Source organism: Apodemus sylvaticus, chromosome 7 (genome assembly GCF_947179515.1).
Source record: "Apodemus sylvaticus chromosome 7, mApoSyl1.1, whole genome shotgun sequence".
Classification (NCBI taxonomy): Eukaryota; Metazoa; Chordata; class Mammalia; order Rodentia; family Muridae; genus Apodemus; species Apodemus sylvaticus.
Genome location: NC_067478.1, coordinates 80238193 through 80261962, shown reverse-complemented (window position 1 = coordinate 80261962; position 23770 = coordinate 80238193). Strand labels below are relative to the sequence as shown.

The window sequence follows — 23770 nt, the reverse complement described above, 5'->3', positions numbered from 1 at the left end:
AAAGGAAGAAAAAGCACTTTAGTTTCAGTCCGTGTTCTCCATTAGACACCCTTCAGGTGTTAGCAATATTATGCCACAATTTCATTATCCATTAAAGCCAGGTAATAATAAGTACACAAAGGTATTTGGAGCCTATTGATGCTAATGAAAGAGATCAATCTAATTCAGAATGTGTGTGTGGAGAGCTCCTTGGAGATGGAATAGGCCCCAAGGTTAGCCTCTAATTGCCTCCTTGATGGTAGACCCCACCAGTACTCAATTTTGCATGACCGTCTTTATGACATACTTGGAATTTTGACGCCCAGACTCACGCTTCATACAGAAGCCCATTTTCCTCTCCTTCCAAGTCCTTCCGAATACCCCTAGTTCGGAAAGAATGGGAAAGTTGCTGCCATTTAAGTGAGAGTCTTGCACCCGAGTGAGGGCTTTGGGTATGTAGGCTACTGGTTGGGCCGGATTAATTTGAAAGTTTGTGTGTCCCGTATTCATTGAGCACCCCTAGAAAGATTCTAGAGCTTAAGATTCCTCCCCCACCTCCTCCCTCCTATCTCCTCCTTGGAAGGCCAACCTGTCAACTATGAGCCTCAATCACATTATTGAATAAGGACTTTTGAAGGATGCCAGAATGCCTTGGATCCTAAATTTGAAATATTCAACAGACACCTCAACAAAATCGCCCTTATTTAGAAAAGGCATGAAAATCACAACAGAAAAAGACACTGAGCAAAGCATCTCTCTTTCCCTAATCTCCTTTTCATTTTCCCAGTCCTGTGTGAGCTTCCTTTGCCTGCTGAGTCCCTTTCCATCCAAAATGACTTCTCTATTTTCTTCCCACCTCTGCCCACTCTTGCAAAGTCATACAGAAATCGCATGTCCATCCTGCTGTGTTCTGGAAACCAGCACCTCCAATATGTATTGGAAGTAATCTCCTCTCCCATGGCTGTTGGACTGGGTCCCAGGCTGTACACAAACACCCTTGCAGACAGAAGAGCTTTGTCTGGGCCCCCTGGGGAATGTAGCTGGATTTTAAAGTGGCTGCGGTGCCCTGTGATAAGCAGTATGTGTCCCAGCACTAGTGGCTATGATTGTGCTCTCTGGAGCTAACAGCATTCGGAGCATTTGATGCCAGATAAACAGTAGCCGTGTGTGTGTGTGTGTGTGTGTGTGTGTGTGTGTGCATGGCATGATGGTACATTTTGAAAAGATGGGGGCATTTTGTCTCTCTTGCTTGTTCCCACTGCCCCTAACTCTGCCTGGACATAGTGAGTGATTAGATTAACAGGAAGATGGTCCTTTGCTGTCAGGACACCAACAAGCCTACTCTTAGCACAGAGTTGGACTCCAAATACTACAGTACTGGCCAGGAGCTTTTTGTAAGACACCAGGATACTTTGGACGCTAAATTACAGAATGTCTTACATGGCATTAGAGAACGATGAAGCCAAGCGTGGGGCGCATGGCAGCCACGGGGAGGGACAGAGGTTGGGAGATGGAAACCAGCGAGGGTTTGGAGCATGCAAGTCTTTCCAAAGCTGCAGGATCACTTTTGAGTCTGGATGATACCAGTTGTGACTTTACTAGGGATTCTCTGGGGAATTAGTTCCAGAGAATCAGAGAATCAGGTGGCAGCCAGCCTTGCCAGGTAACCCACCTTAGCCCCCAGGGCAAAGGCACCTTGGAAAAACACTTCCAGGCCATGAAATCAAATGCAAGTGCCCCTTCTTCCAGGACGAAGTCTTGGAAGCACCATAACAGAGCCTTCTCTTCGTGTGGTGATGAAGACGGCAAAGGAATTGGACCAAGGGATACCTCCCTTGAAGCACACAGACCCTGCTGCTCTCAAAAACACAAGCTAATATTTAGGGGAAAGAATGACAGGTAATCAGAGAGAGAGAGAGAGGACAAACATGGGGGCACACACACTCCACACACACACACACACACACACACACTCCTGGTTACCTGCCGCCTCTTGCCTTGGCCTGTCTCCGTGCAGTGCAGGTAATGATGTGTGCAGCACTCTGTGGAGTGCTTGGCAGGTGCCAAGTTCCACCTTACACGTGCCATTCCCTCACATTTCCCTTTAATGTTCTCCATTATTTGGGCTGCATTAATAATGTTTGCAGGCTGATATCTTTAAAATTAATGAGCTGTTTACTCTTAGCCAAGAAACTCATTGAAATTTTAAAAAAAAAAAAAAGGCATCCTTCCCCCTACTCTGTTTTTCTTACTGAAAGCGAGTGGACAGGAACTGGCGATGTGGTCAGTGGTAAAGGGCTCTCCTGACACGTTTGAGCCCTGGGACCACAAAACAAGGAAGTGAGAGTGGGCTCACAGTGGACACGCTGTTCAACTCTGAGTCCGACAGAACTCTGTTCCAGAATCTCGGGCCCCACGAGCACGCATGGTAATAGGCTGCCTATTCCATAGGCACACAAGGGAGGCTCAAACCCCAGTGCTTTAAGGCCCAGGTTTGATGGACATTTTTCTAGAAAGCGCACAACTTTCAGTCAAGGAAGGCCACTATGCCCTCAGTCATGGCTAATCTCTCTCTGACTCTTTCCATCCGTGTTTGGTCTGGTTACCTCTTCTTGCCAAGGCCTGTTTCTGGAGGAATCTACGGCACATGCACACCTGACCTGTTTGCAGCCTCTACTTTCCAACTGGAATCATTCCTTGACGTGAAGACCACCTTCCCACCCTGTCTCAAACGGCACCCTCACTCTGTGCAGCAAAGCAGGGTCTTCTGCCGAATCCTAGCACTGTGAGTCTATATGCAATGTGAACCTGCCCGTGACCATGACAAGGTGGTTTGCTAGGAAGGCCAGAGGAGCAAAAGCTCCGCAGGAAAAGTGGTGGGCACCGCTGTCATCCTCCCAGCCCCTCGAGACAGACAACTTTCTCTAGGAACAGTTTAGCCAAGAATACTCCCAGGAATGCATCAGAGCAGCATGCTAGCGTGCCCACTGCATGCTCTGATCAGCAGTTGTTCCCCTGACCATGAAGCCATTAGTAGCTTGCTTGCTCTATCTCTGTCTGTCTGTCTGTCTATCTCTTTTTTCTTTCTCCTGTTTGTCTCCTTCCTTCCTCCTTCCCTCCTTCCCTCCTCCCTTCTTCTATCTCCTTTTCCTTTTTTTTTTTTTTTTTTTGTAATAGGATCTCATGTAGCCCAAGCTGGCCTAAAAATCAATCTTAATCCTCTGGCCTCCACCTTCCCAGTGCTGGCATCACAGGTGTGTGGCACCACCCTTGGTTTATGTGGCCAGTGGGATCCATGTACGCTACCAACGCAGCTACATCCCCAGCCCTCCTCTTTGCCTCTGGGGACCCTGCCGATGGCTGTCGGCTCATCCCTCCAGATATTCAGCTTAGTAACATGAACATTTTGTGTGTCTGCTTCTAAAATTAATTGATATTTTTCTCAATTAAAAATGGGACAATTATATTGATGAGAGAGCTTTTTGTTGGTGGTGGATTTTTCCAATTCGTTGTAATGCTGATGGTGTGTAGATTGCTTTAGGCTTTATCCTCAGTGGTGATTAAAAATGATAATGTTTGTATAAGCCAAAAGGTTTGATGGTTTGTGCTGTGAGAGGGATCAGAGCTCTGGGATCTGCACATTGTTCTTCTCCCCTGTAGAAGATCACAGAAGATCCTGTGCACCAGGCTCAGGACCTCTGCTTGGAAATACTGGTGCACAGATAGATGGGCAGAGCCACCACAACATGCTGTTCTCACGTGGCAAAGAGGACCTGCTGTGGGGCAGATTCCACAGCTCAATGGAGAAGGCCAAGGACCACGGATGTGGGTCACGGGAGGGAAGGAGAACCTACGTTGAACTGAATCTGTGCGAAGTCTCCAATGCTGCTCTGCCGGATGTAGTAAGTGGAGGACACAGAGACAAGCTGCCACTCGCTGTCATTCAGAAAAGCCCTTTTGTCATTCTCCATGTCTTCTCTGTTCCTCAGGAAGCCCAGGTCTACGTCTTCCACTAAAAGCCAACAGAAACAATAGACATCCTGGGAGAGATATGGGGCCAGCACCACCACTTCCCCAACTCCCAGTCTTAACCCTTCCTTTTATCCCGACCCATGCCCCTGGTATTGCCAGTTTTTGCATTAGAAAGTAGAGGTAGGGAACAAAAATATTTCTAATTTTTTTTTAAACTATGAACTTAAGAGTTTGGAGCCTGTTCTCCACAAGTGTATGAAGCACACCCTGTGATTTCTAGAACATTCTCAATGGTGATAGAATGCTGATATTATATTGACAAACTAACAGCACTGGTAGGTTATAACACTGTGCCTTGTCTGAATTCCAGAAAAACCCAATGCATCAAGAGGTTTTTGTTTTTGTGTTTTGTTTTTAATCCTCCAGCCTCTACTCCAAAGTGCTGTGATTTCAAGCATGTGCTACCACATACAGCTGAGGTTTATTTTTATAATTTATTTTATTTTATTTTATGTACATTGGTGATTTGTCTGCATGTACATCTGTGTGAGAGTGTCAGATCTCCTGGAGCAGGGATTACAACTGTGAGCTGCCATGTGGGTGCTGGGAATTAACCCCAAGTCCTCTGGAAGAGCAGCCAGTACTCAACCACTGAGCCATCTCTCTAGCCCCTGAGGTTTGTTTTTAAATAATCAATTATGTGTAAGATTAAATAGGTCTGAATTTAATATTTCACCTATGTATGCCCATACAGCATAAGCATTCCCAGTAGACTGTGTCTCTTGTGGTTTATTTACCTGTGTGCAGAATGCTATTGAAGGTAAGGCTGCAGTTCTGGATATCAAAGGGAAAAGAATATGTCTCTTGTGGTTTATTTACCTGTGTGCAGAATGCTATTAAAGGTAAGGCTGCAGTTCTGGATATCAAAGGGGAAAGCGTATGTCTGCAAACTGCATGCAGAAACCACCTGGATGGGCTTGTGGTTTCTAATGGTCCCAGAAGAGTTCACGTATACATAGGGCAGGTCAGGAGATCTTTCGACGTCCACACTATATGAAACACAAGAGAACCTGTTATGAAGAAGACCTTAGTCATTTTGAACATACACAGAATTGGCTATAAGATGATAGTGACCATGAGACTCAAAGCTACACTTAGAAAAAAAGAAAAGAAAAGAAAAGGACAGGACAGGGGCCAGCACCAAGCAATGAGCATCTCTTGGGACAACTGGCACAACCGCCGCAAGACTGGGGGGGGGGGGGGGTAAGAGAAAACCCTACCACAAGAGGCGGAAGTATGAGCTGGGACAGCCTGCTGGGAGGAGGCAGTAAGAAGTAAGAAGTACTGTGCCCTGAGATTGGATGTGGGGAACTTTTACTGGGGATCTGAGTGTTGTACTCAAAAAACAAGGATCATTGATGTTGTCTACAACACATCCAATAATGTGCTTGCCCGCACCAAGACCTTGGTGAAGAACCGCATTGTACTTATTGACAGCACACTGCACGGGCAGCGGGGTGGGTCCCACTATGCATTGCCCCTGGGCCGCAAGAAGGGGGCCAAGGTGACTCCTGAGGAGGAAGAGATTTTAAACAAACAAACAAACAAACAAAAAAAACAATCAAAGAAAAGGATCAAAAGAAATACGACAAGGAAAAAGAATGCCAAAATCAGCAGTCCTCTGGAGGAGCAGTTCCAGCAGGGCAAGCTTCTTGCCTGCATTGTCTCAAGACCAGACCAGTGTGGCAGAGCAGTTGGCTGTGTGCTTGAAGGCAAGGAGCTGGGGTTCTATCTGCAGAAGATCAAAGCCCGGAAAGGCAAATAAGCCATCATCCATAGCTCATGTAATAAAGGTGTTTGCTGTTCTATATGTGAAAAGCAAAAGAGAAGAAAAAAAGGAAAGAATGATACACTCCTCCATAAGACGTTTGTCCTGAAGGATGTGTTCAGAAATGATGCAGCTACAGCACAAACAGGAACTCCAAGCACCATTAATCAAATGCATATCTTTTAAAATATATTCATTTTGTTTTAAATTATATATATATATGGACGGTATGCGCATGTGAGTGCAGGGGCCCAGGGTGAGCAGTAGAGGGCATCAGATCTCCAGGAGCTAAGTTACAGGAGGCTATAAGCGACCCAGTATAGGTGCTGGGAAAAGCAGTACAGACTCTTAACTAAGTCATCTCCCCAGCCCAGTTAAATTGATGTCAACTCATGGCCGTTTCATCCCGAATCTTCCTTACAGGATGATGACCCCAGTACCTGGAGAAAACAATTATAATAGCAATGACTGAAAGTAAACAGCACTTGGTCGGAGCAGCTGAACCAACCCAGTGCCACGGAGGTACATCCCAGCACACTCACAACTCATTAATGATGATATCGGGGGCCCAGAGGGCACTGAGAGGGAGAGAGATCTCCTCAATCTCATCGAACAGACTGGAGTTCCAGGACAAAAACTCATCATTCCAGACCTGTTAGGAGTCAAAAGGGGAAACATCAAAAAACGAGAAAGGTTAAGTCCACTGACATAACTGAGTGCTGACACAATTCATCAGCCCTTAGTGGGTCATGGGGAAGGAAATCCAGTCTATGGCTACATCTTTGCATGGATTCTAATAAACTAGGCCCTCTGCTGAGCTGGGGTGGGGGAGGCTATGCCAATGGCAGTATTTCTTCCTCAGAATCGTGGTTGAGCCCGATCAGGCATGTAGCATGCAGAGAGAGACGGAGAATCACACTCACCTCTCGGTACCACACGCTTGTCTTTAATTTTTGATTCTGTACATCCTGAAGAGCAAAAAAAAAAATTCCCCATGTATCTGATGATTTAAGAGGGAGGAAAATCAAACCCAACCAGCTAGTGCTGATTTTAAAAACATTACCCAGCCTCCTTGATACCCGAGTATTTTTGGTTCCTGCTTATCATGCACACCTGTGGCTTTGAATGTTGCTCTATTACCTAGAACAAAATAGCACTCTAACTGCACTTAACATTTTGAGTGATTTTCTAATCTCTTTTCCTCTCTAATTAGTTACTCCGCCATTAATCAAACAAAAAAAAAAATGCTATGTAGGTCTCAGCCAACTTTGAGCTGAAAAGAGGAGACCAGACTTCTATTTCTAATCAAGATATTATTCATAATCCTCAATGAGAGCTAGCTGGGCTGACACAGGCAGCTATTTCTGTTAGGTTACTTTGTATTTAAATTTGTCTGCTAATGAAAAAGACTGATGAGCTCAGTGTAGGTGTGGTATACTTTCAGGAGGACAGATGTGAGTTCCCATGTCTGCAATGACTCAGGAATTTTTTTAATTAAACAATATTTTCTGTGTATGAGACTTTTGCCTTCATGTATATCCATGTACCATGTTCATGCCTGGTGCCCATGGAAGCCAGAAAAGGTCATTATACGCCACAAAACTGAGATTACAGATGATGGTGAGCTACTATGTGGGAGCTGGGAATGAACCCAGAACCTCTGGAAGAATAGCCAGCGCTCCTAACCATTGAGCCACCTCTCACCTTGGTGACGTTTTGCTTAAAGTGCCCCTGCAGCAGCAGTAGCAGAACCAACAATGAAAGCCTCATTCTTAGCACTGTTCATGAATAACCCGGTAAGAAACATTCCAAAAATAAGATATTCTTAGGGATTAAAACAGAAGAGTTATTTCACACATACAGTATCTAATGAATATTAATGATAAAAATGGATCATAAGCCTAAATGTTCGAGCTAAGAGTAGAAAACTCTTAGACACTGTGACTTTGAAATAGGTGATGCTTTCTTAGATAGGAGATAGGAGATAGAAGTAACAAGTGAAAAAAGTGTGGATTTTGTCACAAAATTAAATAGTTTTGTGTGGGTCATCAGTTAAGGGTTGTTCTTGCAGAGGACCTGAGTCCGGTTCCCACACCCACATCTGGCAGCTCATAACTGCCTGTGACTAGTTTCAAGGACTCTGATGGCTTCTTCTGGCCTAGATAAACACACACATAAAGACATGCAAGCACACACACATGTATAAAAATAAATATAAATGCGCTAGAGCTGGAGAGATGGCTCAACAGTTAAGAGAACTTGTTCTTCTTCCATCCAGTTCCAGCACTCTGAACTCTGAGGGTGCTGCATCCATGTGGTACATGGACATATGCATATATGTGCATATACATATACAAATATTTGTACATCCTACAGAGCAAAAAGAATATACAAATACACACACACATATACATGCATATATATATATGTACATATATATATATATGCAGGCAAGTACTGGTGCATATACCTCAAATAAAATTTTTAAAAAATTTAAATTTGTAAAGGTAAACAAAGTTAATGAAATTTTAATTGCATTATTGAAAAGAAAGAAGACCTAAATAACAAAATTTGAAAAGAGAATAAGGCATTAAAGCATTGTTATTATTGATGTTGTTGTTGTTGCTGCTGCTGCTGTTGTGTGGTGGGTGTGTATATGTCATGGCACATGTGTTGAAGTCAGTCCTTGCCTTCTACTGTGAGCTCTGGGAATGGAACTGTAGGACCTCCTTTTGGGGAGACCCCCACTCCATTCTCGGGATAGCGTACATCCAAGGAAACACGAGAGACCGACTTGATGCAAATGCATGAGGTAGTTTATTATCAGAGCTCTGGATCAACACGTATCTCACACAGGAGACAGAGGAGTCGACCCTGAGGCCCAAAAGTTAGGGGTTTATATAGGAAAAGTCAGGGGGGTTGTCAGGGGGGGTTGGCACGGTTATACATGATTTGCTGATTTAAACATTGGCGGGGGATTCTGGCGTGCAGGGTGGGTATTTTTGGCATACGTGCAGATCGGGCCGTCAGCAATGTAGGAGGGCGGTTTATTTTTGTTAGCAGGAAGGTCATTTTAAACTGCATCCAAGGACACGAGACAGGAGACTCCAGTCCAGATAGTGTATGACCCATAGGAGTTTTCCCAGGCATGCCCCTTATCTTTTATGGCCGATCTGTTTGTGGAATGGCTCAACTACAACCTTGCTACAAGCTTGTCCAGCATGCCCTAGCTCTAGTCTGCTTGCTGCCTCAACTATGGATTCTGAAAAGTCCCAACTCCCTTCAGAACAAGTGCTTCAACCAACTGAGCCATCTCCCCATCCCCAAGACATTGCAACACATACCACAGAAGCACCAAGGCTCCTCAGAGACTCCACGAACAACTGTAAAACCTAGGGCAAATGGATGACTTGCTAAACAACCTATCAAAAGCACAGCTCAACAAAACCTAATTAAAGTGAAGTGTGTGGACCCACTCCTGTGGTCCCAGAGCTGGGGAGGCAGAAGCAGGAGGACCCAGTGATCAAAGTCATCCTCAGCTAGTTCAATAGCTTAAGATTAGCCTAAAGTATGTGAGACCCTGTCTTTACAACCTCATCAGGGAGCTGGAGAGATAGAAGATCTGAGTTTGCTTCCGAATCTGCCTCCGTTCCCCTAGTGCTGGGCTTACGCACGCACGCAAGCACGCACGCACGCACGCATGCACGCACGCACTCACCTCCTCGTCCAGTTTATGCCAGGATGAGGAAAAGAGCCCACACTAGGCCCGCACGCCCCACCTGAGTGACCTCCCAAGCCCAAAGGAAACACAATAACCTTTTCAAATGAAAGTTTCCTGTTTTTACCATCAAGAAAGTGAGTCTTAGCTGAATATGCATCTCTAGATACTATGGGAAAGAAAAAAGAGCAAGCCAACCAGGAGCCCCGTTTTCCAGGCTCAACAAATGCTGCTTTGAACTCACTGGTTCTACAGATTTTTATGGACTTTAAATTGATACTTGAGAGAGGCAGGTTTTAAAGCGGGTATGCAAAGCGAAAAGATTGAATTCACAAATATTTCCCCAAGGAACAGCTTGTAGAAGGACCAGTGAGGACCCCCAGCCAAGATTGGCTCAGCAGGGGTTCTGTAAGGGTTTTTCTTTTTCTTCATTCTTTTTTTCAAGTCTACTGCCCAAGATTAGGGGATACCACTCAGTTCTTTGGGAAATGTATGAGCGTAGTGATTAGGGAATACACCGACCTTTCTCACCCAAGTGCGACTAGACTTAATCATAATCCATGATGATTCCCTACAGGTAAATATTTTTTTTAAATTCCAAAATGCAGTTTATATTAAGGAGAAATAAGCTATTAACTGTGTTTTCATGGGAATACTTTTCTTTTAAATGACATTCATGTCTGTGTGTCTGAGTGTCTGTTTGGATGCACACAGATTCTATTGTGTGACTGTGGAGGTCTGAGGATAATCTGAGAACTGGGTTTTCTCCTTCTAGGTAGGTTGTGAGGAGAGAGTTCAGTGCCTCAGGCTTGGGGGCAAGCTCCTTCACCTGCTGAGGATCTCACAGGAACGTTATCTTCATTTCAACAACTTCATTATTTACGGATTTCTCTATCCCTGTCCTAGCACCCTATAAACATCTCTTGTTGACCCTGTGGCTGGGAGGAGGGTCTCTCTGTTTTCTGCTGTCACGTTATCCAGCTGACTCTGGTTACCAGGCATCTTGACACTGGCTCTCATTTCTCTCTTGCCTATTGCTTTGTTGATTTACACCTAGAAATGAGGTTTACACTTTTTTTTCCGGTCCCAGAATCTTACCAGGGTGGCTAGGAGGAACACCATGTCAAAAAGAACACCATGTCAAAAAGAACACCATGTCAAAAAGAACACCATGTCAAAAAGTAGTTTGAGGCTAAAGCCAACTATCTTCTCTCTCTCTCTCTCTCTCTCTCTCTCTCTCTCTCTCTCTCTCTCTCTCGTCAAAGAAACAAGTTTCCCAATGCCAGCTGGTGAATGTAATTGGTTCTCTGGTGGCATTATTCACAGCTTTTCCCTCTGTGTGCCTCTTTTTTTCTTTAGATACCTTCCATCTTGCTTGTTAAAAGCAAAGGATATTTCCGAGAATTGGAATTCATTAGTCTTCCTAACAGAGGGAGTCTATTTAGATCTAAATTGGTGGTTAGCAAATATACAGATAATTCCCTCACATTCTTATTTATCTTTCTGAGTTCCGGAGACTATGGAAACAGATGCCTCAACGTCTGGCTGGGAGGCTCCAGTCAATGGACTGGAATACAAAGGTATCCAGGATTTGGAATTGACAAAACTCAATAGAAACAAATTGAAAGTCTTCACTGTTGAGTAGATTATCTCTATAATCAGATTTCCCTAAGGTACTCATAATACTCAGAAATTCGGAGACAAGACTGTAGGCTTTTCCATAAACAAAACAGGAGGCAAAACATGAGAAGGGAGGAGAGGAGCCCTTTCGAGTTCTTCATTCAGACACAAAGTTGCCAGCAGTGCAGCTGCTGGCAGAGGCATCCGACATGTTTGCTACTCACAGAGGGAGTATGCTAGTCTGGACAGACACTGTGAGTGATTTTCATCAGATCCTTCAGTACTGTTTACTGTGTGGCATCAGCTAATGTCATCTAAACTAGCTGCAACCAGCTCATCAAAATATAATAGTGACATTTATAAAGTATCTCTGGAGTAACCTAATCATCAACAGAGATAATCTTAGAATTAGTGTTTTTTGATTCACTAGCTGTTTGATGGTATTGATCTAGCATCTTAGAAGTAAAATATATTACAATGCATGTGGTGGGAAATAATAAAGGTGACAAAGTCTTTCCATCAGAAGCCTTATAACAACCTGCGCAGTGGTGGCTCACACCTTTAATCCCAGCACTTGGGAGGCAGAGGCAGCTGCTGGATCTCTGAGTTACAGGCCAGCCTGGTCTACAGAGCAAGTTCCAGAACAGCCAAGGCTACATAGAACCCCCCCTCTCAAATATATATATATATATATATACATATATATATATATGTATGTAGATAGATAGATAGATATAGATATATATAAAATTAGGGAATGTAACTTTTTGTTGCAGTTGTTTCTTGGAATGGAGGCCTCATGTACCCCAGGCTTCCGTCAAACTTGCTTTGTAGATGAGATGGCATTGGATTCTTTATCCTCTAGTTTCTGTCTTCAAAGTGCTGGTATTACAAGTGTGCCTGACTACACATGGCAAAAATAGAGAATTTGCCAAGTGACCATGCTCATTGAAAAACACAGATTCAGGTCAGGTGTCGGGGCATGTGTCCGTAATCCCAGCACTTGGAAAGTGCATCAGGAGTTCAAGGACAGCCTTGGCTACACTGTGAATTTGGAAGCTAGCCTGTGCTGAGACCCTGTCTCCAAATGAGCCAACAAAACAACAACAAAACATAGATTTAGGTGAGCTGAAATGAGAAAGACGTCACTGTTACCTTGGAGAGCCGAGAGAATTTTCTTTTCGAAGCTGAGATTTGAAAGATGATAGAGGGAAATGGAATGAAAAGCAAGGGCCAGGTTCCTCACAATACGGAGAAATGCAAGACAAGGCAAGGCTGTCCAAAGGATCAAAGTAGAAGTGTAAGAACTTTCCAGATGTCTGAAAGAAAAGTTGCTGTATCCAAGGGAGATGTAGTGACTCATGCTATAACCCCAGTATTCAAAGGGGTGGGTGGTGGCCAGACAGCCAGCTCAGTCAGTAAAGTGTTTACCTCATTGTCATATAGAGTTTATCAATTTGACACAAATCAGAACATGAAAAATCTAAGCTGAGGAAATGCCTCCATCAGATCTGTCTGTGAGCATGTCTGAGGTGTGTTTTCCTAACTGAGAATTAAAGAGAAAAAGGAGGGAGGTGATTGGAGAATGGGTGGAGAGAAGAGGATTTATGGGACATATGGGGAGGGGGGTCTGGGAAAGGGGAAATCATTTGGAATGTAAACAAAGAATATGGAAAATAAAAATATTAAAAAATAAAAATAAAGGAGGGCCCAGTCCACTGTGGGTGGTGCCATCCCTGGGCAGGTGGGCCTGGACTATATAAGAAAGGGAACTGAGCCAGGCATGGTGGTCTTTAATCTCAGTACTGGGAGGCAGAACCTGGTCTACAGTTCCAGGAAAGCTAGGACTGTGTAGAAAGACACTGTCAAAAAAAAAAAAAAAAAAAAAAAAAAAAAAAAAGACCAAAGAATTAAACTCAGGACCTCTGGGAGAACGTCAGCGCAACCTTCTATCTTTTCTATATCCATCTGCAAGTAAACCTCCAAAGGCATAGCTGAGAAACTCTATTTTAATCTTATGAAATCAAAGGGGAAGGTTAAGGAAACAGCTAAGAGCATCCGAAGCCCTTCACAGAGTTCATCACCCCCTGCCCTGGAGTTTGCATGATAGCTCTTATTGTGTGCCATTTATTTGCTTGCTTGCTTGTTTGTTTGTTGAAACAGAATTTCTTTCTGTCTCTCAGGCTGACTTGACACTCACAGCAATCCTCCTGCCTCAGCCTCCCAAGTGTTGAGGTCACAGGTGTACACCACCATGACTGTCATATTTTGGTGTCTTTATTCAGATCATGCTTATCACTGGACTCTGGGAAGCAGGATAGTCATAATAACCCACCAATAACCACAGGGAAGGGAATACTATGTCTTCTAGCCAGGGGAAGCATCAGCCTCAAGAAATTAAGTCTCCAAAATTCTAGTTCAATAACCAATTAAAAGAGACTTTAAAAAAGAGGGACCTTAAAAGAGTTATCTATTAGCAGTGTGAGTGATACTATACCTTTTGTGTAGAAACAGCTCCTGGCATTAAATTAAGTAATACTATCTAAGATCATAAGGCAATTACTTTTATGACCTTATGGGAAAATCAAACTGAAAAAAGTGAAATTTAATGGCTAGAGGAATGGCTCAGTGGTTAAGCCTGCTTTCCCAGAAGACCTGGATTTGATTTCTAGCACCCACATTGTAGTTCATAAGTGTCTATAACTTCAGTTCCAAGAGATCTGATGATTCTGGCCTCCACAGGTAATAGACGTGTTGGTGGTGCACACACAAAGACAAATCATTCATATACATAAAATAAAAATAGAATCAAAGAATTTTTTAAAAGTGAAAGAAGAAAAGTGAAATTTGTTGTTAAAAAGAGGAATTTGGGGAGTACCATTGATTGAGAGATAGATTGATTGAATCTTGTGTATCTTAGACTGATGCTAAACTTGCCGTGTAAGACTGGCCCTGAACTCCTGATGTTCTTGTTTCTGGCTCTAGAATGAGGGGAATTCTTCAGGATCACCATGCCTATAATCAATTCTAGCACTCAGGAGGCTGATACAGGAGAATGGACACCAGTTCCAGGCTAATCTGGGCTGGATAATGAACTCCATGAAGCCTGGGCTACATAGAAAAATGCTGATCTCAAAAGAAAAGGGGAAAAAGGAGATTCTGCATGTTATCACTAAGATCTCAATAGAAAAAAATGCCAGGGAAACAGCACTGCATAAAGCCAGGTGTGGTGGCACATGCCTGTAATGCCAGCACTTGGAAGATAGAGACAGAAGAATCATGAGTTGAAGGTCATCCTTGACTACATGGTAAATTCAAAGCTAGCCTGAGCTAAATGAGACCCTATCACAAGTAACTAAAACAAAATATTAAAAATACTTAAAATATTTTATTCTTTTGAATATTTATTAAAAATGTGTGTTACCCGAGATAGGGAAGGAACAGAAGAATAAAAACAGCATTCTAGAAACCAACAGGGCGTAATGTTGGTAAATGCACAAGATAACGTTAATTAAAATGGCTTTTTAAACCAATAAGAAAAATCAAGAGCAATGACCTAGAATACTACTGAGCAACAGAAGGGAATGGACTGTCATGATGCACAGTAGGGGAGCCTCAGAGAAGTGGAGGGGCACTTCATCTGTGGCTGCCACATCCATTGTCTCTTTGTAGTGGACTAAATAAACAGGAGGGAGGGGAAGAGGGAGGGAGAAGGAGAAGGAGGGGAGAGAGAGAGAGAGAGAGAGACCTAGCTTCATAAAAAAAAGTGAAATGAACTTTCTGTGGTCATTTATGCTTGTAATCTCAATATTTGGGAAGCTGAGGCAGGGGGATTTCCTAAGAACTCAAGCTCTGCTTGGGCTACATACTTAGAACCTGTCACAAAACAAAACAAAAACAAACAAAAAGTATCAAAGGTCAAAGATCGTGTGTATGTGGCTCCATGTTTATAATTTTCTTGGAGAAATATAAAGCTTAAGAGCAGGGTTGAGGGCCCAGCTCAATAGGCAATACACTTGTTACAGAAGAGTGAGGACATGACTGGGGATCCTAGAACCCACATAAAGCCAGACACATTAGTAAGCACTGTAATCACAGTTTTCCTATGGTGAGATGAAGCCAGGGAGAGGAGGATCCCCAAAAGCCCAAGGATCAGGCATCTGCAGATATGAGCTGTGGAAAGTCCCTGTCCCAAGCTTGGTGGACGGAAAGAACCACACCCACAGTTGTCCTCTGACCTGTACATGTGTGCTATGGCATGCCTATGTGCTGTGGCATGCCTGTGTGCTGTGGCATGCCTGTGTCTACACACACATACACAGTTTGTGGTCAACTCTGTGGACGATATAGGTGGGAAAAAAGACAGGGCTACCAAAAACAGCACCAGAGAGCACTGGGCTGGTGGCACGCTGGTGCAGCCTTGCCATGGAGATGGTACACAAAGAGAACCACTAAGGTTTGCATGTTGGATACCCTCCAAAGAACAGTGTGTGTGCTTGCAAGTTTTACACCAACTTGACACAAGCCAGAGTCATCTGTGAGGAAGAATCTTAATTTAGAACATGCCTGTGTAGTATTGACCTGTAGGCAAATCTGTAGGGTGTTTTCTTGATTGATGATTGTTGAGAGGAGGGTCCAGCCCACTGTGGGTGGGGCCACCCCTAGACAGGTGGTCCTGTGCTCTATAAGAAAGCAGGCTGAGGGAGCCACTGGGAGCAAGCCAGTGAGCAGCATCCCTCTATGGCTTCTGCATCAGCTCCTGCATCCAGGTTCCTGCCCTACTTGAGTCCTTGCCCTGACTTCCTTCAGTGCTGGGGTGTGACCTGGAAGTTGTAAGAACCCAGATGTCCCTCAACAGAGGAATGGATACAGAAAATGTGGTACATTTACACAGTGGGATACTACTCAGCTATTAAAAACAATGACTTCATGAAATTCTTAGGCAAATGGATGGAACTAGAAAATATCATCCTGAGTGAGGTAACCCAATCACAAAAGAACACACATGGTATGCACTCACTGATAAGTGGATATTAGCCCAGAAGCTCAGAATACCCAAGATACAATTCACAGACCAAATGAAGCTCAAGAAGGAAGACCAAAGGGTTCTTCTTAGAAGGGGGATCAAAATACCTATGGGAGGAGATTCAGAGACAAAGTGTGGAACAGAGACTGAAGGAAAGACCATGCAGAGACTGCCCCACCTGGGGATCCATCCCATATATGTAGTCACCAAACCCAGACACTACTGTGGATGCCAACAAGTGTTTGCTAACAGGAGCCTGATATGGCTGTCTCCTGAGAGGCTTTGCCAGTACCTGACAAATACAGAGGTGGATGCTCTCAGCCAACCATTGAACTGAGCACAAGGTCCCTAATGGAGGAGCTAGAGAAAGGATACAAGCAGCTAAAGGGGTTTGCAGCCCCATAGGAGGAACAACAACATTACCCCCAGAGCTCCCAGGGACTAAACCACCAACCAAAGAGTACACATGGAGGGACCCATGGGTCCAGCTACATATGTAGCAGAGGATGGCCTTGTTGAACATCAAAGGGAGGAGAGGCCCTTGGTCCTGAGAAGGCTCGATGCCCCAGTGTAGGGGAATGCCAGGATGGGAAAATGGGAGTGGGTGGGTTGGTGGGCAGGGAAAGGGGAAATTGGATAGGGAGTTTTTGGAGGGGAAACCAGGAAAGGGGATAACATTTGAAATGTAAATTTAAAAATATCTAATAAAAAATAATAAAAAAAATTAAAACAAAACAAAACCCTTTTTCCTTTCCTGGTCACTTTTGGTCATAGTGTTTTATCACAGCAATAGAAACCCCAACTAAGATAATGTGTTAAAGGATAGGTTATCAGTGTCATGCTATTAGAAGGTCATTGAACCTTTAAAAGTGGGGCCTGGTAAGAGGCCTCTTTCTCACTGGGATATGACATTTAAGGGCACTGGGACCTCTCCTCTCGTCCCCATGTGAAGTGACTCGCTTTGCTCCATGTGTGTTCCTGTGGTGTGTGCTGCTGAAGGCCCAAAGCAGTGAAGCCCCTGAGCCAAGGAATTACGGTACGTCCAAAGCCAGGAGCCGAAAACAAACCTTTCTCTTTATAAATTTGTTTGTTTGTTTGTCTTGTTTTGTTTTTGAGATAAAGTCTCAAATAAGTCCCTCTTCCTGCCCTCAGCAAACAGTCTAGAAAAGCCCTTTATAAAGTCATGGCAGCCAAGGCAGAGGTTCTGTTTGTTTGTTTGTGTTTGTTTCTGTGTTTTCAAATTTCAGACAGTAAAATAGTGCATCTAGTAAGCATGCTCTCTCTCCCTGGGCAGGTGCTCACAGCTGCAAACCCAGACCTGGATGTCTATTTTAATATGCCGTTATCGATAACAATGGAAAAGATAAGTAAATCAATTTCATCGCTGAGAATGTTGATTCCGTCTAGTACCAGCAGTTCAATCAGTCTCAGGAAGAGAACGCTGTCCAGACTTCTGCATAAAGCATGAAGGACAGTGAGAAGTTGGCTGTGGAGGTATGCAACCTACGATCCTGAGACCCATCTCGATCAATCAGTTATCAGGACAAGAACAAGCAAGGGCAGATAGTCCTTACCACATCCAATACAGCATGGATGCAAAGGTCCAGGTAGACAGTGGTGGCCTCCGCCCAGTTGTAAACTGGTCTGACCTCCTTGTGGTACTGTTGTAAGAGCTGTCTGGTGAGACGATGCAGAGAGGAGTTCCCAGGTTGAGGTGTCGCTGTGCCTAGGATACCTAGAAAAAGACAACTGTTGCTGTGAAGATGAAGATAATGAGCATCTTTAGGGAGTTGTGGACTGCAGAGCCACGTGTCCCAGACAGTGATTCTCTGTGTGATAGTCAGCTGACTTCGGTCTGTGTAAATTCACAGCCAGCTGGTGGACTCTCCGGCAGACACTAAAGATGAGCTGATGGCCCAAGTGCCCTGTGACGGCCAATCTCAGTTGTTTGTTTGCAACTCAGCCGAGGAATTGCCTCCACCACTCTGGCTTGTGAACATGTTCTATGGGGGATTGTCTTGACTATTAATTGAAGTTGGAGGGTGTAGCCCACTGTGGGCTGTATCATCTATGGGCAAATGAGCCTCTGCCTTTTAAGAGGACCATGGATCCAGAGCCTGGGAGCAAGCCAGTAAGCAGTGTTCCTCTGTGGTATCTGCTTCAGTTTATGCTGCTAGGGTCTTGTCTTAAGTTCTTGCCTTGCCCTTTCTTAATTATGGACTATATAACCTGTAAGATGCGCAAGCTGCCTTTGGTTAATGTGTTGAGACCAGATCTTTTAGGTTCAGACTCCATCTTAGAGAACCTAACCTAAGACCGAGTTAACTAACAAGCTGGTACCTTGCACCAGTTTAAAGGTTATTCTCCAACAAAGCTGCACCTCCAGGTTACAAGTCTGTCTCTGGCACTTCACTTCCTAACAACCACCAATCAGGAGGAAAACACAAGTTAAGTTTATGGTTTAGCACCCAGCACCAGCCAATTATTTAAAAGGTCATAATGGTCCCCCAATCAGATGTGTGCCAGGCTAGAGACCCCCTTCTTGCCTCTATAAATGCATGCCTGAAACTGGGCTCGAAGCCCCCTCCTGTTCTCCTGAGTCAGAGACGGTGATGTGGCCCAAGCTCAAACTTGAATATGGAGACCCTAGTGCGATTGCATTGCAATCGACTCCTTGGTGGTCTTTTGGGGGTTCAAGAACATTTCCTGGCACAACAGCGTGTTTATTATGGCAACAGGAAAATAAACTAGGACACACCCTCAGAAGAGATTGCACTGTAAAAATACATAAATTAGGTTAATCTTCAGCAATGCAAACTCTCCCTACAGTTCCACGTCACAACAGCCATTCAGAGACAGAATTCTGTCTCTACTCCTTTAACACACTCTGTTGGTATAATGAAAAGATTCACCTGAACTCTTAGCTCAGACTTAACCCTGAGGTTGGTTTGTGTGTGTGAGTGTGGGCAGGTGCATGTATCACCTGGAGGACACTGGGTGTCCGGACCTATCTTACTCCCTCAAGATAAGATCTCTCACTGAACATGGAGATAGACTAACAACCAGCAAGCCAATGTGATACTCATGTCTTGGTCCCCTATGGTGTGGGAGCTATAGGGGCATACACAGCCATGCATGGCTTTTTTCATGGATGCTGGGGATTCGAACTCAGGTTCTCATGCTTTCAAAACAGAGCACTCTTACCTACTGAACCATCCCCCCAGGCCTGTTTTGTTTTGGTCTTTGTTTTGTTTTCTTTTTCTTTTGATTTCCCACGTGTAATGGACAATCCATTGATCCCAAAGATCTGCATGGATTTCCACATAATGGAATTAATGAGAGTTCAATTCATGCTTTTTTTTGTTTGTTTGTTTCCATTGAAAAATCTATTTTCTCGCACCATCTGTCTTTGAATAAAATGCGCTTGTCAGAAAATGAGATCTTTGCTTTGGGAAAATTCTCCCTGGCTTCAGGAAACAATCATTTCCTCCGGTCCAGGGATCTTGATTTGTTAGAGGAGTCATGATTGGTGTCGAGGCAGGGGAGAGCGAGCAAGAAGAAGAAGCGATGGGGGATTGGAAGTGACAGATTTGTGAGGGCTCTCTCTGAATTGCAAAAAGATATTTTGTTCACCGGCTTCGCCTGCCAACCCTTGGGGGATTTGAAGCTTCGATAAGTCATTGGACTGGAGCAAATTGCACACTTCTGACATGGTGCTGGATGAAAGCTATCTGCTGTGTCCTGCGTGCGGATTGCCCTGTTTTGATGAGCTCCTGGCGGTCTGAGGGATCCGGTAGGAAACAGGATGAGATCGCTTCCTCGCTGTGCAACAATCCCGTTTGGAGCCATCTCTTTATGAATGCAGTCACCTGACACCTGACACCGCAACAGCAATTTCTATGATTTATCAATGTCTGGGGGGGTGGGTGGAGGGGGGTGAGGGAGGGACATGAGGATCAAAAAAAAAAAAAAAAAACACTAACTGTGGTGGAGGCAGGCAGGTAGAAGACCTGCTTTCATTACCATCAGAACTGCGAACTTAATGAGCGTTTTAACTCCATGACTATTCACCCACCGAGAAGCTTAGGATGGAAGCAGCTACTCAGGCATGCAGAACGAAGGTGGGCAGCTTGCATGGGACTTTTTTTTTTTTTTAGGTTTTTGTGAATTGTTAGTGTGAAAACACACAATGTGACTCTCTACCTGAGAATATTTCTCACTGTTGTACCCCAGGGAGGGGAAGTTGGGAACCTCAAACCCGGCTGGTCTCCCTACAAAGTTTGCTCTGGGCAGCAGCTTTTTTTAGCTTCTCTTGGGAACTCCTGATTCAAGTCTCAGTTAGAGAAATCCTGAAATGGGCACAATTCAACACAGGAAATCAAAGTGGAATTAAACTATAATGCTGAGGGATTAAGGTGGGTTCCCTTGTAGCCTCTGCTCATAAGGACTCCAGTCTCTCTCTGCTTTCTTACCTAGGAAATAGTCCATGAGTCTCCTGTGGATAGAATCATGCTTTCTAGAATGTGTTAAAAGTGTTAGGTAACAAGAGAAAGTTCTGGAAGCCAGGACTAGGAACAAAAAAGAAAAATCAAAAGCAAATGGAAGTAAGCTTACATGGATGTAAAGAAAACAAGAGTTCTGGCATAAGCTGGGAGGAGATAATAAATTGCATTTCTGCTATGAATGCAAATTTGTGTGAGGAGAAAGATCAATTACAGGAGAGAGATTAAGGATTTAAGTGACCATTAATTAGCAGCAAATGATGCCCCCTTGAAAGCTAATGTGACATTCACACAAGCACTAAATGACTCAAAGTTCAGGGCTGTTTCCACAGACACTGATGGCAGCTATCGGCGGGCTCGGGAGAGATTTCTAGTCAACCCTGCCTCCTCAGATGCGATAACCAGCTTCCATTCGTCATGTGGATTGTTTCTGGAGAGTAGAATGTGTTAGGGACTGAGCTACAGAGTATTTGGAGAGGAAGAGATTTGAAAGGACAATAGAAATACAAAGGCAGGCATGGTGGCACGTGCCTGGAATCCCAGCCCTCCAGAGATTGAGGCAAGGAATCACAAATCCAAGACTAGCCTGGGCTACATACTTAGTTATAGGCACGCCCAGACTTAACACTGAGTCCCTATCTCAAAAACAGCAGCAATAACAACAAAAAAATTTCTTCCTTTTTCACTTGTTTTTTGTTTGTATTTGGTGTGTGTGTGTGTGTGTGTAAGGATGGCACTATAGATTCAGTGAAGAACAACTGCCCAGGGCCATAGCTTACAAATGAAGAGGCTAGGGCCAAAGCACAGCTGGTCTGCATTCAGAGAACATCCTCTTAGGCATGACACTATGGTGACCTGGCTGTCTACAAATATTAGGACCAGCACTGAGTGAGTGCTGGTCCTAATCGGAAAGAAAACCTATATGCTGTGCACAGTCTGTCACTGAGCAGAAACAGGCAGTGGTCTTTTCCCAGTCTGTGCTTCTGGTTGATAATATCTTACATTTGTGTTGCACATTACACTTCTATCGCCTGATCTTCATGAATACTCTGAATGAAGTTAAGGATCTGGGGGTGGGGATCCTTGGGTGGAGTACTTGTCTAATGCATGCAGGCCTGAGTTCCACCCTTAGAACCACACAAACAGGGCGAGGGGGGATGTATATACCCATAATCTAGAATTTGAGAGGTGGAAGCAAGAGGATCAGATTTCAACATTCGACTACTCAGAAAGTTCGAGGTTAGCCTGGACTACATAAGGCCCTGAAAAGCTGCCTAAAGCATGAATTGACTGATGTGTGTCTTGGGGCTAGTGAGCAGGAAAGCTGGAAGTGGGCTAGCCTCATCCACTAGCGTGCTCTCAGCACAAAGAAAAACTCAGTTCTGATAGTTACAAGCCAACTCCATAGCACTTAGTAAAATGCCAGATTCTTTGTCACAAATGTCCTCAGCGTGATTCCTGAGGCGGCCCCAGTCTTTAGAGCCTGTGAAAACATTGTTCTTGCCCCAGTGAGAACAAAATCCAACCTGAGTACAAAACATCAGAGGGAAAAGCTGGTAAGAAGAATTTCCTGTGTCTTCTTGACATCATTTTTCTATTTTATTGTAGCTTCATGTTGATAGTTATTTTCTGCAAAGAAATCCATTTGGCATTAATGAAACTTCCTCTTTTGTACTCTTATAATTAAGACAAGCTTTTATCCTTGAAGTTAAATGTCCAGGAATTTTGTGGCTATTTTTCTTCTCTACTAAATAGAAAAAAAAATCATTTCCAATGTTTTCTTCCTTTGTTTGTAAATATCCAGCTCTCTAGCTAACAAATTCCTTTATTTGTCTTCTTAACTGATTCATCCAACTTCGGGGGTTTATGTTAAACTATGAGAATTCAGTCCCAAGGGGGGTGGCAAAGAGAAAGGGTATGTGGATAAGATAACAAAAGTGGTGTTCTAGGAATCACCAACAGAAATAGTTTTCTGTCTCTTTAAGGGCAGTTGGGATGAAGGAAAGAACACATTACCAGATTAGAGAATGGGTTTTAAGACAAAGAGAGTGATATATACCCAGGTGTGGGTATTGACAGCCCATAGATTCTCGATTTATCTACATTTTTAAAAAAATCAGTTGCATCCAAACTAACACAGTCCAGTTCAGTAGAGGTTAATGCCACCATGAGTATATTGTTCCACGCATTAAAACACACATAATCTCTAAAGTATTTTGATCGAAGTCATGTACTTAAAACTTACATGCTTTTGTTCCTGCCTTTAGCAATATACTGGCTACTTCTGTAGTTTCTACAAAGCTGGATTCAAACACTGTGATATCAAAATGATCCGCAGCTGAGACAATTCCATGGGACACTTTCTCTGCTCTGCTTAAAGGTTTATAATAAAGCCAAGTCTATCTGGGATCCTAAAACACATTATCTATACGTATCTGAAAGAGGTTGCCCCAAACTTAACATCCATCACTGGAGTGAGCTGAATTTCTTCAGAAGAGAAAACTTTCCCGTCAAAGGAAATGTTTTGGAGTGAATTTTCACCTGTGTAGACTTAGCCGGGGGTGGCAATGGGAGTGTCGGAGACACATCGCTGGTCTCCACAAAACTCCACAGGACTAGCATTTAACAGATCATGCATCCAAAGGAAGAGATCTGAGGTGTTCCCAGCAGTGTGGACACCACAGTGTGAGAGCTAAGACAGTGTCCGACAGAATCATTCACAGGACTTACCTACGACAGCCACCAGGAGGCAGGACCACAGAAGAATCATTGCACTTTGCCTATTCTGGGGCAGGTACCACAGAAGAGCGATGACTGCCGGCAGGTGGGCGGGTGGGTGGGCGGGCGAGCAGGGGGCACTGCTCGACCTTGCACCTCTCAACACCCCTCCACCCTCTTCTCCGGTTTGCTCACTTGTGGTAACCTTGGTGCTGTTTTGTAAACATCGGACTGGACAAGACACATGGGCACCACATAGAGGTTTGGAGATTAATGCCCTCACGAGCCCCACAAGCGTCTCCGTTTGTCTCTGCCCTAGGACGATGGCCAAGACTCCATCTCCCTTACAGGAGCCAGCTAAGTGAATAATGCAATTTAAGAGGGGGCCCCGAGGAGAGGAAATTCCA

The 23770-nt window shown here is 44.0% G+C and overlaps 1 protein-coding gene and 1 pseudogene across 1 annotated transcript in view; one reads left to right on the top strand and one right to left on the bottom strand.

Annotated features, from left to right (window-relative positions):
* The window catches only part of Htr3b (5-hydroxytryptamine receptor 3B), a 28909-nt gene extending 5494 nt beyond the window's left edge, over positions 1–23415 (bottom strand). The window contains exons 1-6 of the mRNA XM_052189489.1: positions 23376–23415; positions 17718–17878; positions 6703–6747; positions 6322–6431; positions 4831–5000; positions 3834–3991 (exon numbers count right to left, since the gene is read on the bottom strand). Of these exons, the coding sequence (XP_052045449.1) occupies positions 3834–3991; positions 4831–5000; positions 6322–6431; positions 6703–6747; positions 17718–17878; positions 23376–23415 (684 nt within the window). The remainder of the gene's footprint in view (positions 1–3833; positions 3992–4830; positions 5001–6321; positions 6432–6702; positions 6748–17717; positions 17879–23375) is intronic.
* On the top strand, positions 5159–5776 carry LOC127689915 (40S ribosomal protein S8-like; annotated as a pseudogene).
* Positions 23416–23770: the final 355 nt, after the last annotated feature.